This window comes from Arachis hypogaea, chromosome 19 (genome assembly GCF_003086295.3).
Source record: "Arachis hypogaea cultivar Tifrunner chromosome 19, arahy.Tifrunner.gnm2.J5K5, whole genome shotgun sequence".
In the NCBI taxonomy this organism is placed as follows: Eukaryota; Viridiplantae; Streptophyta; class Magnoliopsida; order Fabales; family Fabaceae; genus Arachis; species Arachis hypogaea.
The window spans coordinates 6,004,917-6,019,350 of NC_092054.1; the positions used below are offsets into that span (position 1 = coordinate 6,004,917).

The 14,434-nt window shown below is 34.4% G+C and overlaps 1 protein-coding gene across 1 annotated transcript; it reads left to right on the forward strand.

Moving 5' to 3' along the window:
* The first annotated feature begins 1,411 nt into the window (after positions 1–1,411).
* LOC112777754 (uncharacterized) lies at positions 1,412–2,770 on the forward strand. Its single transcript, XM_025822144.1, has 2 exons — positions 1,412–1,661; positions 1,755–2,770. Exons 1-2 carry the CDS (start codon positions 1,412–1,414, stop codon positions 2,768–2,770), a joined length of 1,266 nt encoding a protein of 421 aa, XP_025677929.1.
* Positions 2,771–14,434: the final 11,664 nt, after the last annotated feature.

Consider the following 14,434-nt stretch of genomic DNA (forward strand, 5'->3'; position numbering starts at 1 on the left):
CCATGTCTTGGTCGCCGCCCACGAAATGGGTTTCCTCTTCATTTCTGGTGCAGCGCCCTTGAAATGGAAAAAGCAGCAGCAGGTTCCAACTCAATAGCGGCGGCCACAAAATGGTGCAGATCCCATTTAGTGCCTGTCACCTGCGAAATGGGGCACATCTGGGTCGGCGGCCACGAGTTGGGCCCAAATCAACTGCAGCGGACGCGAGTTTAGCCACTTCTGGTGCACGGGCCACGAAATGCGATCGTGGTTTGCCTATATAAACGCTGCTGGATCAGCCACAGAAGAAGCCATTATGTATCCACTCTCTTGCAACTCTCCAACATTCTCTCTCAAGTTCACAAGCTTCTTTCTCTCTTAAAAATTTTTTTTGGGGTATTCAGATTGGGTTGTTTTGTGTATGGCTTCGGAGAACGTGTATTTAATTATATATCCCAATGAAGAAATTTCTCATACAGCAGAAGGTATTACATTCGTTTGCAATGATCCGTTATGGATAATGATTCCACCACATACATCGTTACAAGATCTGAAGAATCTAATTCTGGTTCATACCGGAATGGTTGGAAAAAAAATCACAAAGTTGACCTACAGGATGCCGGTTGCAGTGGCCAACTCGTTTGCATATCAAAAAATGCAGATAAAATCTTATCAGCAGGTGTCAATGATGTTCTCTTATCATCGCAGCATAGGTACCATATATTCGTTGGAGCTTTGTCTGAATATTCAGGATATTGGCGGAAGCTCGTCCAGTTCCAATAATGTGGATGGTGTGAGAAATCTAGAAGTGGCTGATTTTGTACCGGGTCCGGATACAAGTAGGGCCCGTAGTCCAAGCTTCAATGCGTTTGTTGTGCGGGAACATAATGCAAATCTTCGTGAAGCGCGGTCCTCCACTTCAACCTTACATGGGTTCGATAGGCATCCCGATGTTGGCATCTCTGGTAGTTCTGACGAGGATGACATTGAAGAATTCAGTGGTGATGAGGCAGAAGCCGTTCCAGAAACGCAACCTCTGCATGGCGACAACGTTCCTCCAACACCTGTCGAACCGGTAGGTGGAGGTGTATCCTCCAGCACACCTGCACACTACCTATCCCTAAATCTTGGAGCAATGCATTCGAGTAACGCAGAGGACAGACCTAGTAGCTACCCTCTCTCAGGCGAGATGGAGCTCGAGATTGGGTTAAAGTTTTTGAACCGGAAAACAGCGATGCTGGCAGTCAAAAACTACAACATCCGTGGGAGTGCAGAGTATAAGGTCGTTGAGTTAGACCAAAGGAGGTATGTATGTCGATGCAAGCAGTTCGGTGATCAATGTCGTTGGATGGTACGGGTTGCGAAGACAAGGTCTTCCAGATTTTGAGAAATTCGAAAATATGAAGGGCCTCATAGTTGCTTGGCAAGTTCGATGTGTCAAGACCACGCTCAACTAGATAGCAATGTGATATGCCAGCACATATTCCCCATGGTGCATGCTGATGCGACTATTTGTGTAAAGGTGTTGCAAGGATCGGTAGAGTCAGCGTACGGGTACAAGGTGTCTTACAAGAAGGTTTGGCACGCGAAGCAGAAGGCAATCGCAAGGATCTATGGTGATTGGGACGAGTCGTATGACCAGCTGCGCAGATACTTCAATGCGCTGCAAGCTTTCGTCCCAGGTATTCCTTGCAATTTACTTTTGTACGGTCTTTGCTCTTTGTTGTCCGTTTACTCGTTAACAACTTTGACCAAGTAAACAAATTTTGCAACAGGGACAATTGTTGACCTCCAAACGGTTCCATACTATGTCGGAAACACGCTTGACCGTGAAAGTGTCATGTTTCACCAGGTCTTCTGGTCGTTCTCTTCGTGTGTTCAAGCGTTTAGGCATTGTAAGCCGCTGCTGTCAGTCGACGGAACACACCTGTACGGTAAGTACGCTGGCACCCTTCTCATGGGCATAGCACAGGATGAAAACAACAACATTCTGCCCGTCGCTTTCGCCCTCGTAGAAAGAGAGAACACAGATTCATGGTACTTCTTCCTGACTAATTTGAGGAGACATGTAGCGACTAGGCCAGGAGTTCTTCTTATCTCCGACAGGCATGCTGCAATAAAGGCCGCGTTGGAGCGTGAAGGATGTGGTTGGGATCACAATGCTTACTGTGTACGACATATTGCCTCGAACTTCGCAACAAGTTTCAAGAGTAAGGAAGCCAAAAGACACCTGGTTAATGCCGCTTATTCGAAGACCCAAGAGCAGGCGCAGTACTATCTTGAGTTAATTAGCAGCGAGGATCCCATAGCATCACCGCAGATGATGAGTTGGATACGAGGGTTAGAGCCACCTAAATGGCTGCAGCACCTTGATGAGGGCCGACGATATGGTCACATGACGACCAATCTTTCTGAGTGTATCAACTCCGTCCTGAAGGGCACTAGAAATCTACCAGTCTGTGCAATTGTCAAGTCTACATACCATCGCCTAAATGAGTTATTCGTCGTGAAGGGTCGGCAAGCACAAGCGCAGATTGCAAGCGGTCAGGTGTTCTCACAGTTCCTGCAGAAAGCCATATTAGCGAACCGTGAGGGAATTTCTCAGATGTTAGTGACGTCGTACGATAGAGCCACAACCGTATTCACAGTCGACGAGATAGCTGCTGCAGGGGTGCAGTCTCGGTTTAGGGTTAACCTTCAGTTTCGTAGATGTGACTGTGGTTACTTCCAGGCGTTACACTACCCATGTGCTCATGCTCTAGCCGCTTGCGCCTATGCGAGACTCGAGTGACAACAGTATGTAAACTTGGTTTATCGCATGGAGAGCGTGTTTCGGGTCTATGAAATGGAATTCCAGCCAATGCCGGATGAGGAGATGTGGCCCCCTTATGAAGGCCCACGTGTCTGTCCCAACCCCCTCCTACGACGCACACTTGAAGGACGTCCGGTGTCTACGAGATTTCAGAATGAGATGGACGAGGTTGAGCCTGGACTCGGTAAGCGGTGTGGCCTTTTCAGGCAACCAGGACATACGAGGCGACATTGTCCCAACGCTACTGCAACCTAGAATGCCACCTGCTTGGTTTATTGTAATTTTTTTGTTTTTTTTTTTCAGTTATTTGAGTTTTATTGTATTAATGAATCTATGTTGTTTCTTCTTGTTATATTAAGTTCGGTTCGCGTGTGTTTTTTATGTAAACAAACTAATATCATCATAAACTGCGGTACGGTCGTTAAAAAAATTCGTGATTGACGAAAACAATAAGAAATACATAACACAAACAAATAGAGCCATTCATAAAGGTACGAGTACATCAACATAACTAAACAGTAAAACATATAACATCGATCGGAAACAAGATAACTAAACAATTAAACATAGAACAGATAACATCTGAAAGAAGGCTAATGGTGCTCGTGCCCCAGTCTGCCGCCTGTGCCACACGAAGGAGCTCGAGTGACCCGGCGGGGACGACCATGATGTCCCTCGTCCTCCTCCAAGCTAACATCAGCCTCAGTGTAAGAAAGCCTTCGGCCCTGCATCTGCATAGCGTCATAGGGACGGAGTGCTGAGCCAGCTGTGTCACAGATGGAGGTAGATCTCCTCCCCGCAAGCGCATGCTGAGTCTCAGTGTCGGATCGGGGCAAGGCGAGTGCAAGATCAGTTGGTGTATGCGGGGATGCTTGCTGAGGAATGAAATGGTCCAAACCATCGAAAAAAGAAGAGAAATTTGTCCACCCAACTCTGTCCATAGAATCAATTAAGTCCTGTGTACCTCCCTGTGATGAACCCCCAACCTCGTAGCTACTCTGATATGGCATAAAATGCTGAATCGAAGATGGCTGGATAGGCTCTGGTTGAACATAAGGCTGCGGGTAGTAGCAGTCCCCTGGAACTGGAGGAGGCTGTGGTGGGTAACCCATGTCTGGCTCAAATCTGGGCCGGTCTTCCACCGGTACATCCGGCCTATCCTCCCCAGGGTCAGCATCTTCTTCAACTCTACCTCTGCGAGGACGGCGACGACGATGGTCTCGTGGAACCGGCGGCAAATTAACCACGGGGCCTCTTCCATACTCTTCCGGTGCGCCTGCGGGGACAACTTCCTGCCTCGGATCATGGAATGCATCGGGGGCAGACAAAAACCTCCTTGTTCTGTCGCAGTACCACCTATAGTAATCTTGACTGGGACGCAATGTATCTGCACGATCAATGCGCAGCCTATATGCATCACTTCGCCGGTTTGCCCATACCTCAAACCACTCAGATAGTCTAACCGGCCACCATCCATCATCATTGCGGGCCGACTGTCGATGGAAGGTATCAATATTAAGAGGAGGGTTTGGAGGTCCTTGCTTTCCCCCAAATTGACGCAACACTCTGTCAACATTTAGAATCTCAATCCACCGGAAAAATATGAGAGGCACAACGGCGGTATAAAAGTCTCCATGTGGGTGGCCGAGGAAATCAGCCGGAACTCTAGAGAGAATCCTGGGGTCCATGTACGGTTGCCAAACAAACTACACATGAAAGAAATCCCATCACTAAAGGCATATACACAGTTGTTGGTAACACATTAATAACAACCAGCACCAACCTCATCCACCTGAAGATTGTCCAACCTTAGACGGTGCCTCAATAAGCGCTGCTCAGCATAGTCATTTTGTCCTTTTTTGCCTGCCCACCTGTTCGACAAGGAGAAAATTAAAAAAAAAAAAAATTCTTCCAACAGCAAAGGATATCTAATAAAAGTCACAAAGTGGGAAGACATATACCATACCTCGTGGCTAAAGGAAAACTATACGCTGTCGTGACATTCGGTGCGAAGAAAGGTAATCTGTAGTATATCCACGACATGAGCAACGTATGACAACCGGCCATACCCTCGACATTGGGATATGTTGCTAAGCACATAGCACGATATAACCAACAGAGGACGGCACTCCCCCAGCTGTAGGTGCAGATGGCATCATAGTCAGCCAATAATGGCAGATATCGAACATGCACTGTGTTGTTCGCCTTGTTTGGAAGAAGCACTCCTCCCAACAAGTAAAGTATGTAACACCGTGCGTACTGCATGAGGCCATTATCTTCTAAGTCAAGCGGCATCTGCTGAAGACGAGTTCTGAGCCACTTCAACTTTATGTTGAACTTTGTTGTCCCTACGTGGCCGGCGGGAACCTCACCTAGAAGTTCATGACACCATTCCCAAATATCTCTTTGGTGAAACTTTCTCCATGACCTCAAAGTACCACTAACGGGCTGACCATCAACAGGTAACCTTAACTGCATTGCTACATCCTCCAGGGTTACCGTACACTCGCCCCAAGGGAGGTGGAAGGTGTGTGTCTCCGGTCGCCATCGTTCAACGAAGGCACTAATAAGTGGATTGTCGTACTCGAAGCGCTTGATCAAAGCGACGTGGTAAAATCCCGTGCGTCTCAAATAAGGCTCAAGCCTCTGCCGCCTAATTTCCATGCTTGGATCCGCAGGATCCATCGTGAAAACATCTACGAGCGTGCCATGAGGAGTAAGGACACGTGTCAGCTGCAATAGAAGGTAGCAAGAAATACAATAATTCAAAAAACATAACAAAAATTTTTAAACGTGGAAAAATTTATGTCGAACAATCGCTAATGACAACTATCAACTTAATGACGTAAACTAACCTTTTGGAATAAATGTGCCGCTATATGATGTTCGTCCAACCGGTTCAAGTTCTCCTCTGCGTTAACCCCTCCCCCACTCATATTAAAATTTTTTTTTCAGCACTACCAACTTCTCCTACCTTCCTTTTACCACTTATACAATTTTTTTTAAACCATATGTTCCCTTCAATTCAACCGTGCATGAGGTCCCCTCCCCACAACTCTTTTATAATGGTCTTGACTCCCTTCCCAAGTGTCTCATGCCTCCCAACATAGCCAATACATGTGAGGTACGGTTCCTGCAACGTGTCCTTTGACCACACCTTCTCGTGGGCGCCACGCACGAAGTTCTCCATTTCGTTGGCGCCGCCAGCAGGTTGGCCAATTCGCATGCACTGCCCCTGAGATGCTCCACCTCGTGTGCGCCGTCATTGACTTGGCTCCATTTCGTTGATGGCAGAAAGGAAATGGAGAAAGCTGCTGTCATTGCGCCATTTCGTGGGGGTCACACATGAATTTAAGTGAAACTCCATTTCGCGACTGCTATGCACGAATTGGGGGTGCGTATTTTAGGATCAGTTTTGAATGCTGCGTATTATGGGAATAAAAGCTTCTCTAATGCTTAATTATATAAAAAAGCCAAGTTTTCACCATGTGAGAAATTTATGGGTAACGTTTATTAGCAAAAGAGCGGGAACGGTTACTTGGAAGTGTGCATACAAGACATCACCATGAATTAATGGTCGGTTATAGAAGTAGACTATAAATATTAGAAAGTTTTAGGAAATAGGGGTTGGAACTTTGCTTCAGAAAATTACTCACGCACACTCACATCCCAGTCAATTCTCTGTAGGGTTCCTTTCACATGTCTTTATCTTCCATTTAAATTTTCTGTAAACTTTATCTTTTAAACAAGTTTATCTTTCAAGCAAATTTATGTTTAATTTTTGAATTCAATTTATATTCTAGTATCTTTAATTTTCATGCCCAAAGTCCTTTGACCCAGTCGAAGGCACCTTTACTGCTTTTTTTTAATTTTAATGTAACTTTTCTCGATTTCAGTCAATTTACCTTTTCAATATTTTATTTTTCATTCCTTTTATTCTTTTACAAACTTTGATTTACTTGTTCTTTCAATTCTCGTCTAATTCGAGATAGACACTTTGATGCACTTATAGAAAACTAGTATCTGTAAAAGAAGAGTAGGTTTCGCTCCCAGACTATTAGAATCGAACCACCACTAAAAATCGTCAAAACAATGATATTAATTATTATATTTACATGAAAGAAAGAAAGAAAGATAATAATATTTATAAAGAATAGTTTAATGGCTTTTTATGAGAAGTAGTGGTTTCTAAAACGTTGTAAATATTTCAAATTAAATAGGTTTTTTTTTAATATGTATCACATGTCAAAAGTAATAAATTTACTTGATTAATTTAATTCACTTTGTTTCTTATAAAAGTAATGACAAACAAATATAATTAAATCAAGAATTTATTGAGCCAATTTAGTTTTTAACTGCCATTCCCAATTTATTCTAAAAAAAACACAGAAAAATGTCAGATATTATATGATATTAAATAAGTGACGAAAAATATTTTTTTCACTATTAGAATTATATTTACTTTAAACAGTCAAATTCTTGTCAAGCAATGTATTGAAGCATTCTTTCTAGAAAAGAAATTATATGATGCAAATATTGAATATTAGATATAAGTTCCTTTACCATTAAAAGAGACAATGCAAGAAGGGATTCAAACATAGTTTTCAATTTTTAATAGATACCTAATCTGTCTCTTAAAAATTCTTTAGTTTAGATACAATTAAAAATTATTGAATATTTTTTTAAAAACTATATAACTCAAGAAATTAACGAATTAATATGATAATAAATATTTTAAATTAATAAAAAATATCTATATTTTATAATTAAAGAAATAATACTGAAATTATATAACTTTTTAATAATAAATATTTTTGCTTTGAGACTTATGTTTTAGTATATTAAATTATATGAGAAATTTTAAGAAAATAGTCAATACTTTATTTTTATATTATTAGAATTTAAAATTTAAAATTTATGATTTAATATTTAGAATATTGATTAAATATTGACTAAAAAATAATAAACTTTTTAGTTATATAACATTACTCAAGTTAAATTATATAATAGTTATAAAAAAATTAATATTTTATATTATATCTTAAATTACTACAACGTAGATACTAATTTATATAATATTTATGGAAAAAATCCAAATATATGAAAGTGATAAACTAATATCATAAAAAAAAAAAGGAAATCCTAGGAAGAAATAATAAAGAGAAAATTCTATTCTCCCTTCAGAAATATTAAAATGACACTTTTTTTTTATTTGTAAAATATACAGTTCCCTCTCTTATAACTTTTAAAAAATTTCATCTTTAATCTATTTAAAGTTTTTTTTTTGTATTAACTAACGTTGACTTTTGATGGTAATCAGTGGTTAAGAGAAAGAGGGGTTGAATCTTAGCCCCTTTTTGCTGTGTATTACTTTCTGTCCTTTAAAATAGCTTTAGGAGATTTTTTTTTGTTTTTGTCTTGTACCTAGTCAAGAGACATTTTCATTTTGTCTCGTAATCAGACAGGAGATATTTTTCAGTTTTGTCTCCTACGTAACAGAACCAGAAATGGAGTAGAAGAGAAAGAGAGAATCACACCCAGAAGTATTCTGGTTCAGCTGCCAAGTGCAATGCAGCCTACATCTAGTCTCCATCACAACAATGATGGAATTTCACTATAATCATCTTTGATTACATACACCAATTTTCCCTAGGAACTACCTTTCCTATTCGGGACAAGTCCAGAATCTATCCCCAATCCTGAACTTGACTTGGTCACCTACCAAGCTTTCAACTGCTAAGTGCTAACCCAACTTGCAAGAGAATTCCCACAGAATCATGAAACACAACACAGATGTACAAAGGACCTCTAGGACATCTATGACTTTTTCTTTTAATTTTGTATCCTCTGCCTTTTTTCGTTCACTGTCTTTTTCTTACAAACCTTACACTAGTTTGCCTTTTAACCATAAAACTCAAGACAGACAAAACTAAACAGAAAAATATAACATGAAACCCATTGAAGGAGAAGAACTTCTGTTAGCTTGGGTAGCTATGAGAACTCTGTGCTTTCACTCTTTTCTCCTTACTTCAAACCTTGGTTGTTCACCCTTATTATAGAAGGGGAAGCCTCCAAGGTTGAAACGGTTGAACCGAACCAACTTCTTCTTCTTCAATCATCAAACCGGTTTGGACAGAGAGAAGAGAGAGGAAACCGAATACAAAAATCAACATGCAATTACCTCACTCTCATTCCAACTCATCAAGCTTCATCAATCTGAACCTTCCATCTTGACTTGATCCCCAAGAAGGATTTCAGACCCTTGATGAACCCTTGATCCTTGACAGCTCCATCTGCTCTATCTTCTGCTTCTTCCCCATGTAGCTACAGCAGTAGCTACCTCCTGTGATGGATGACCAAAAGTAGAGACGAGCCATACTCCAGGGATCTTCTTCTCTGACCGAGTTGGATCTTCCACCATTTTTAGGCATAGTGATCTTGAGACTTCTTCACCACATCTTACTATAAGTGGCAAAGATCTCAGTCACACCATATTGTAGATCTTTTTTTTGCTAAGGACATTATCACCGTAGCCCTTTTCTTGCTTCTAGCTTCTTCTTCCTTCATTTGATAGCTTGTTCTTCCTTCCATCTTCTTCTGATGGATGTGACCGAAACAATAAGAGAGAAGAGAAAAATTTTTCAATGTAATTGAAGAAAGAAATTAAAATGAATTAATTTCTCACTCCCCATACCTAGTAACGTGTAAACAATTAATGCCATCATATCACTTGCACTTTTTCTTTCATGTTACCAAAGCATTAAACCAAATTAAATGATTTTGAATTCCATTCTTTAGCGGGGTAATGTAACCATGGGAAGCATGAAACCTTACTTTCTTCCATCTTTTAATTTCGGACCAAGCTTTAGTCTTGTAACAAGGATTTAATTTGGGCTTGTTTAACAAAATCCTGACCCAATAGTCATAGCAATAATTCAGCCACATATTTTTAAACATTTTTGCACAAGGCTGATTATTTTTGCCAATTATTTTGGGCTTCAAGTTTTCTTTATGCCCAATGACCAAAATCTGCAAGCAACATAGAAATTATTAATTAAATAAATTTAAATCATAAATCAATTTAATAATTTCTAATTACTATTTTAATAATGTCCGATCATCCTATTAATTTGGAGTTTTCCAAACTTATCAACTTTATCTATTTTTTAAGAAAAAATAAATTATTTTTTACAAAAATACCCTTTAACAAAAATTTTATTTTTTTGTAATTAAATTTTGTTTATCAAAATATCTTTTAATAAATTATTTTTCTATTGATTAAATTAAATTTTCTTTAAATATTTTTTTAAATTTTTTAATGATAAAATTATTTTTTCTTAGGATATCCTTTAATAATATTTTAATTATTAAAAAATTTATTTTGTAAAGATGTAAAGAAATGAGATGTTAATTTTTTAAATTTGGAATTTATCCATCTTGACTTATTTTTAAGTTTTGACTTTTGATAAAGTTGTTAATAATTTTTAATAGTTATATTAAACAAATTATTTATTATTAATTATTATACATATTAACAGTAGTAAGATTTTTATAATTTAATGTTAAAATAATATACATTGATATCAAAAAGTCAATAATAAAATACAAAAATAATTGTTAACAAAAATTTTGGTAAAACCATAATTTAATAATTAAAAATTATTGAATGATGTATTAAAAAAATAATTTAATCATTAAAAAATTTTTAAAAAAATATTTTAGTAAAAATATAATTTAATCAGTAAATAAATAATTTGTTAAAGGATATTTTAGTAAACAAAATTTAATCACAAAAAAATAGATAAAATTAACGTTAGTTAACACAAAAAATTTAAAACACATTAAAAATAAAACTTTTTAAAAATTATATATAAAAATGTATATTTTATAAATACAGAAAAAAATATGATTTTAATCTATTTTAAGAGAAGAAAGTAAAATTTTCTTAATAATAAAACCTGACTGAGGACTTTTTAATTGTCCCTCTCCTTACGGGTCAACTTTATAATATTACATAATTTGTATATTAAAAATCGCGAGTTTTATTTAGTTAAATAGAAGCACTGAACCCTCGCAATTTGTCACCCCAAACAAAATAGGATATGCATGCAATGGCAAAGATGATCGCAAATTCTGTTTTTCTATTGCTTGGAGCTCTTTCTTTCATAGCAACGGTCCAAGGCCAGGATCAATCAGGTTCGGTTACTTAATAAAATTTGAAGAAGTCATTTTCATCACTTTTAAGTTTCACAATTTCTTTAATTTAATATATATAAAGTTTGATTAATGATTAATTTCTATTATCAGGATTTATTAGCATAGATTGTGGGCTATCTGAAAATTCCAATTACACTGAAAAGAACACAGGAATCAATTACATTTCAGATGCTAATTTCATTGATTCTGGTGTGAGTAAAACTGTGTCACCCCAAGATAAGACTACTCATCCACAATATTTTAATTACCTTCGGAGTTTTCCTAATGGAATAAGAAATTGTTACAGAATAAATGTAACAATTGTTACTACATATTTAATCAGAGCTAGTTTTTTGTATGGAAACTATGATGGTCTTAATACGCTTCCAGAGTTTGATCTTTATCTCGGAGTTCATTTTTGGGAGACGGTAAAATTCACAAATTCTTCAGTCAGCATAAACTATGAGATCATCCACACTCTATCGCTGGATTATATCCATATCTGCTTGGTTAACAAAGGCACAGGGACACCATTCATTTCAGCTATAGAAATGAGGGTTTTGGGCAATGTCGCCACTAGTTATCGCACTATAGACTCATCTACACGATTGGCACGATTCCGAAGGTTGTATTTTAGTTCTATCACCAACTTAATATACAGGTGAGTCCTTTTGTTTTTTGTTTTTTTTTTTTTTAAATATAACTGATCGATTCATATTTCAACACTTAATGGTAATAAGAGACTTATTAATTAGTTGTTACATCGGTTGAAAAATTCATCCTATGTTCACAAAATAAAATACTCTAAAATAAAAAGAAAAAGAAAAACTAACAGATGACTCTTTAGTACTATACAACATGTATCAATCTCAAGTATCACTCTATGAATAATAAATTAGAGGAGTGCTAGGGGACTAGTAACTTTTGTGTTTTATAACCATTAATTGGTCATCAATAGTCTTTTTAATGGTGTGAGATTACATTCAATGGTGGGAGATCACTCACTTTTCTTTTGATGGTTAAGTGATGGCCACAAAACACAAAAGTTGGTAGCCCTGGCCTAAACTTTTTCAATAAATTATGTATACATTTTGTCCTTAATATATGTAAAAAAATTCACATTATTTAAAAAATTTAGTCTGAATCAATTTTTTATTATTTAAATTAAATTTTAATTCTTTCTCTCTATTTATAATTTTTTAATAATCACCTTTTGCTCAAATATTTTTTCAATTTTTTTCCTTAATTATATCTTCTTTATCATTACCATCACCATGTATAATTTTTATGGCTGTATCAATATTCATCCACCGTCACATACAGGCCGTTCACTTTTCTGCCTGTTGCACCATTTGCCACTGCCATCATCATCTGGTGCAAGAAACTAGATTACCTTTTTTATTTTGGGAATTGAAATTCTAAGGTGCTTACCTTTTTAAGAAGTATGAATGCTCAGCTTATGTATCAAGAATCAAGATATTAGACTTAGATAAAGACTCAAGAAAAAAACGTTTAAAATATTTTTAAATAAAAATGTTTGATTACGTCCATTGAATATATTATTATAAATTAAATTTTTGATAAAATTAAAAATATTAGTTTTATTAAAAAATATTGCTATATTGTTAAAATCATAAATTTGACTTTGATACTAATTTTTAATTTGTTTAAAATTTAAATTTTTAACAAAAATTTTATTAGAGGATTATTTTATTTTTTATTAATCTTTTATAAATTTTATAATATTATTTTTCTGTTTTCATTTTATTATCATTTTAATATTTTTTATTTTGCGAATTTAATAATTTTTTCAGAGTTGAACTTTATTTACAATTTCTATAATTTTTTCAATATTTTTTTTTCTTTGATTTTTAAAGATTTATATTTTAATCTTCTAATTTTTATTGCTAATTATTTTATTTTTAGTCTAGTATTTTTTATTTATTTTTGAATTTTTTGAATAAAATTTATTGTAAAATTAAGATTTTAAAAAGTTTATTTTGTATTAATTTAGAAATTCAGTATTATTTGAATTAATATTAGTTAGAATCATTAATATAATTATTTTTTCTCTTAGATCTTCAATTTTATTTATAATTTATATTTTTATTATTAATCTATATTTTTTAGAGTACGGTTTTCTTCGATTGAAGCAAAATAAACAACTTAAAAAAAAAATTTGTTACTTTTATATGAGTGGTGCCCTTTAAATTATTGAGCGCGGTTAGAGTTTTTAAATGAAAAAGAAAAAAAATAAATTAAAGCATCAGTACGTCAGTGAAATAAAGCACAATCAAATCATCTCCATCTATATACTTTTTAAGTGGTGGATACTTTGAGGAAGCCATTATATATAATTGTCTATGTAAAATTTTTTTTTGACACTTGGATAATAGGTTATAATATTAGATTTTGATATATTATAAAAATATTATTTTTATTTAAAATATGATTAAATAAATAAAATACACTTTAAATAAAATATTTTTATGAGAATATATTTTTTATATTTTTATTTGATGAGCATGTGCGATTCTAAGTTTTTTGACACTATTATTATATGCATGACTTTATTCTGGAATAAAATAAATAATTATTTTTATTTAAGTAAAAAACTAATTTTTATCATAAAAATATAAATTAATTTAATATTTTTTTAAAATTAAATTAATTTAATAAAATTACATAAAATATTTAATAATAAAATTAACTTAGTTTTTAATAAATATAAAATTAATTTATATCTGATTTTACTTTTTTTAATTGTGGTAAAATAAACAACTTTAGAAAAAGTTATTTTTACTATTTTTATATGAGTGGTTTCCTTAGAATTATTGAGGTTAAAGTTTTTAAATGGGGAAAAAAAATTAAAGCACCAGTACAACAGTGAAATAAAGCAAAAATCAAATTATTTTTATAAAAATTTAATAATTATTTTCATGTGAAAATAATTTTTTTTACTCTTAGATAATAAATTATAAAATTAGATTTTGATATGATAAAAATATGACTAAATAAATAAACCATATTTTTAAACAAAGTATCTTTATGAAAATATATTTTTGACATCTTCGTTCGAATACAGACGATTCTAAGTTTCTTAACATTGTTACATGCATGATTTTATTCTGAATAAAATAAATTATTATTTTTATTTAAGTAAAAAACTAATTTTTATCATAAAAATATAAGTTAATTTAACATTTGTTAAAAATTAATTAATTTAATAAAATAATTTATTAAATTATTTTAGTAATTTTATCAAATTAACTTAATTTTTAATAAATATAAAATTAATTTATACCCGATTTATGTTATTTTGATTTTGAAAATATTTTTTATTTTTATGAAAAATTCTTGAGAGTGATGGTACTAGTTAGAAATAAAATTGAAAAAATATTAGTTGAGTAAGTATTGAATTATTGATTGTAAAAATAATTAATAATA

Coding starts and splice junctions, on each gene's coding strand:
- LOC112777754 (XM_025822144.1), top strand. CDS start 1,412: ATGTGTCAAGACCACGCTCAACTAGATAGCAATGTGATATGCCAGCAC. Junction 1,662..1,754: donor GCTGCAAGCTTTCGTCCCAG/GTATTCCTTGCA, acceptor ATTTTGCAACAG/GGACAATTGTTGACCTCCAA.